The 4,029-nt window shown below is 34.4% G+C and overlaps 1 protein-coding gene across 1 annotated transcript in view; it reads left to right on the forward strand.

Annotated features, from left to right (window-relative positions):
• The first annotated feature begins 706 nt into the window (after positions 1-706).
• Positions 707-4,029, forward strand: part of LOC121219182 (leucine-rich repeat receptor-like serine/threonine-protein kinase BAM2) — a 4,034-nt gene continuing 711 nt past the window's right edge. Inside the window, exons 1-2 of the mRNA XM_041096878.1 lie at positions 707-1,430; positions 1,843-1,870. Of these exons, the coding sequence (XP_040952812.1) occupies positions 707-1,430; positions 1,843-1,870 (752 nt within the window). The remainder of the gene's footprint in view (positions 1,431-1,842; positions 1,871-4,029) is intronic.

Below are 4,029 nucleotides of genomic sequence, written 5' to 3' on the forward strand. Positions count from 1 at the left end.
CAGTGGTGCTTGATTTTCAAATTAGATGTTGGAAAAAGTGGTTAATTGAAAGAACTTGGGAGCAACTGTGAATTAAGTTGAGGATCTCTATCAAACCATGACAGAAGTAACAGTGAAATTTTCAAAGCATAGGCACAAGTCTGATATGTTCTGGTTTATAGTTGCAGGCATGTTCCTAAATGCATGGAGCTATGAAAAATGCTTATAAAAGAAGAATCCATAATAATAGAGGGCAGGACTGAGAAAATATTCCAATTTTTTTGTTCAATCACGAGGGATATGAGCTTCTCGCCAATATATGAAAATAAAAATAAAGAATACCCACCCCAACTGATACATACAATAGACCACCACAGAATCAAAACCAATGATGAAATTTTATATTTTAACAAGTTATACTTGTCTTCAATTGAATCCTTCATATATGTAGGTCTAATTGCGAGTTTGGATTTGGTTTATATATCCAAACGATGATCTTTTTTAATGTGATTGAATTATTAGTGCTACTCTTCAACTTGAGACTAAGTCTTCTATTTTAGGCTTTCCTTTTTTCCCCTATAACATGGTTGGACCACAAGATTGTACAGATTTCTTACTCAAATAATGAGTCAATGGATGCCTTACTTAAATCCTTCGAATCAAAGTATTTAAAGAATACTGAACTAACATTAGGAAATTATTAAACTTAGTTGTTTCTCTCTTTATGATGCGCCTTACACCCATATCCAACCTTATGGCAAAACCAAGCTTCCTCCCTCCGTTTATGTTTGGGCTGCTATTTGCAACCTTTGAGGTTATTTTGTCTGCAAAATATCCTAGCTTCACCGTTGATCAATCTGCTCTTCTAGCACTAAAATCTCATATAACTCATGATCCCCACAATTTCTTGGCAACCAATTGGTCTACTTCTACCTCCGTTTGCAACTGGATTGGCGTCACATGTGGATCTAGGCACCACAGAGTCACTGCTCTGAATTTGTCAAGCATGGATCTCACAGGCACCATTTCTTCTCAATTGGGAAATCTATCTTTCCTTGCTTGGCTCGACATTCATCAAAATAGTTTCCATGGCTCTTTACCCATTGAGTTAACTAATTTGCGTTCGATGAAATATTTGGACTTTGGTAACAATAGCTTCAATGGAGAAATCCCATCATGGTTTGGTTGCTTCATTAAACTTCAAAGATTGTCTCTGTACCTTAACAACTTCATTGGTGTTATCCCATCTACTCTAGGCAATTTGTCAAAACTAGAAAGGTTGAGCTTGGGTGGGAATCAAATTTCCGGTAGAATTCCAAATAGTTTATTCAAGTGCAAAGAGCTGAAGTATTTATCATTGTATAACAACTCCTTGGAGGGAAGTATACCTACAGAAATTGGAAATTTGACTTTGCTCGACACTTTGTATCTTGGTGACAACCACCTCAAAGGTAAACAATTCCTGGTTATTGTTTCATTCATTTTTATCTAATTTCCATCAACAGTTGTTTTAAATAGTGAAGCGGGACTTTAAACAATAACCACTAAGTTCAGTGCTAGCAAAACCAAACTTAATCATAGAGTGTATATATATTATTTATGTCAATTGAGCCATCAACCAATTTAATTGGTGTCAAACGAAACTTAGTCAGATTTTCAATGCAACTCCTGATTTACCCTTAATAGCGGGTAGGAACACATCAGAACTCATAGTCACCTCCACAACCCCATACTTGAGGAATAACAGAGTAAGATATCTCGTCAACCTCTGTTATTTATGAGAGATATGAAAGAACTAAAGCAAAAGTGTTGTTTAAGATTGGCTTATGATTGGTTTAAGAGTTGTTTATGATTGGTTTTTAGTTGTAATAGCCTTGTTTCTGTTAAAACTGTTAGTACAAAACTCCGGTAAGGAAAAAACTCGAACACACGATCGGAACTCGAAAAGAAAAAGAAGAAATAGGACAGGCTCCAAGGCGTGTATCAAGCCACTATCTTTAAGGTTATATTCGCCCCCACTTATCTTCAGTGTGCAAACGAGTTCCAAGCAAATTAACCTCGAGGATACAATGAAGCCAATGACTATTTGCGTTTTGCACTGACGAGAATAGTCCACTATGCACTGAGTAATGTATAACAAAAACTCAATTTCTACAAAGGATTTCTGCAACAATACTTTATAGAATAATCTAATAATATTAGAAAATGAAGGAAGAGAAGAAATAATATTAGAATTTGTTGATATGATTTCCAAATGAAATCCCATTCCTATTTGTAGGAATTTTCATGTCTCTTCATAGAGACATCTTTCAATAGGTGTCTTTATGAATAAATAAATAATAATAATTATTCATTTAATTTTGTAACTATTCAAATAATATTTTTTGAATAGTTATAATTCTTTTTTTAAAAAAAATCAAATGATATAACTTTTGACCAATGATCAAAAGTTTTATCTTTTGATTAATTACACCCATTCATTTATAGTTATTGGGATACTATAAATATTTGAAAATATTCCAACAATCTCCCCCATTTTCAAAATATTTAGATTTTGATATTCTTGGAAATCAATTTGCATAAATAAAGGTGTCTTACGATTGAACCTTCACTTAGTGAAAACATGTTAAAGTTAATCGAAATTGTATGGTAGACTAAGCTTTGAACCAACTATTCCATTTGATTAACTGAACACATCTCACACAATGATTTCAACATCAGTCAATGCATAGTATCTAGGGACACTATTATAGCCATGTGTCTATGTCCTCTTTTCATGAGTGCTGTCAGAGCCAAGCCCTTAAGCTCCTAGAAGCGGCCACACTTCCACTCACATAGGTAGATCCCATCAAAAGTGTTCCCGTAATTATAACACTCTAACATATTTATGTTATGGGTCCATTAAGAGTACATTACTCATCCTTCCCTTATCATTACGGGTACCTAGCACTTTAATCTTAGGATGGATTTATTTATAGTGCTAACAGTCACATACTGATGATGTACTTTGTCTCATTGAACTCAAGACTTGACGTTATACCAAGCGTTGAGTCGAGTTTCCATCATGGGTGACTCTAATTAATAGGCTTGAGTCCCATCCCTTTTGAGGTCCTTTTTACTGCATCTCTAGCAAGACTTTTTGTCAAAGGATCTGCCAAATTTTCACTTGACCTCACATAATTAATAGTGATCACTCCATCAGAGATTAATTGTCGGACATAACTATGTCTTAATCCAATGTGTCTAGACTTTTCATTATATACTTGGCTATATGCCTTTGCTAGAGTAGCCTCACTATCACAACGGATAGAAATAGGTGAAATTGGCTTAAGCCATAAAGGTACATCATAAAGCAAATTTCTTAACCATTCTGCTTCTTTAGATGCAGTGGCTAATGCAATAAATTTTGCTGCCATGGTGGAATCAGTAATACATGTTTGTTTCTTGGAACCCAAGAAATGACTCCTCCACCAAGAATGAAGATCCACCCACTAGTAGATGCATGATCTTCCAAACTTGTAATCCAACTAGCATCCAATACCCTTCTAAAACTGGAGGATATCCATTATAACACAATCCATAGTTAATAGTTTTCTTTAAGTACCTAAGTACTCTATTTAAAGCTTGCCAATGCAAACTACTTGGATTACTTGTGTATCTACTCAATTTTCCAATAGCATATGCAATATCTGGTCTTGTACAAGTCATTATGTACATAAGACAACCAATTAGACTTGCATATTTCAATTGATCAATTTTCCTACCAGCATTAGATACTAATTTTAATTGAGGATCCATGGGTGTAGATGCTGGTATACAGTTGAAAAGATCAAACTTTTTAAGCACATTTTCAATGTAATGTGATTGTGATAAAGCTATAGTGCTTTCATATCGGGTTATTTTAATCCCAAGAATAACATCTGCTACACCCATATCCTTCATAGCAAAGTTGTTTGACAAGAATTTCTTTGTGTTTTCTATTTGTTCCAAATCCGTGCCAAAAATGAGCATGTCATCTACATATAAGCAAATTATAACACCCTTTCCATT

The sequence above is a fragment of the Gossypium hirsutum genome, chromosome D07 (assembly GCF_007990345.1).
Source record: "Gossypium hirsutum isolate 1008001.06 chromosome D07, Gossypium_hirsutum_v2.1, whole genome shotgun sequence".
Taxonomy (NCBI): Eukaryota; Viridiplantae; Streptophyta; class Magnoliopsida; order Malvales; family Malvaceae; genus Gossypium; species Gossypium hirsutum.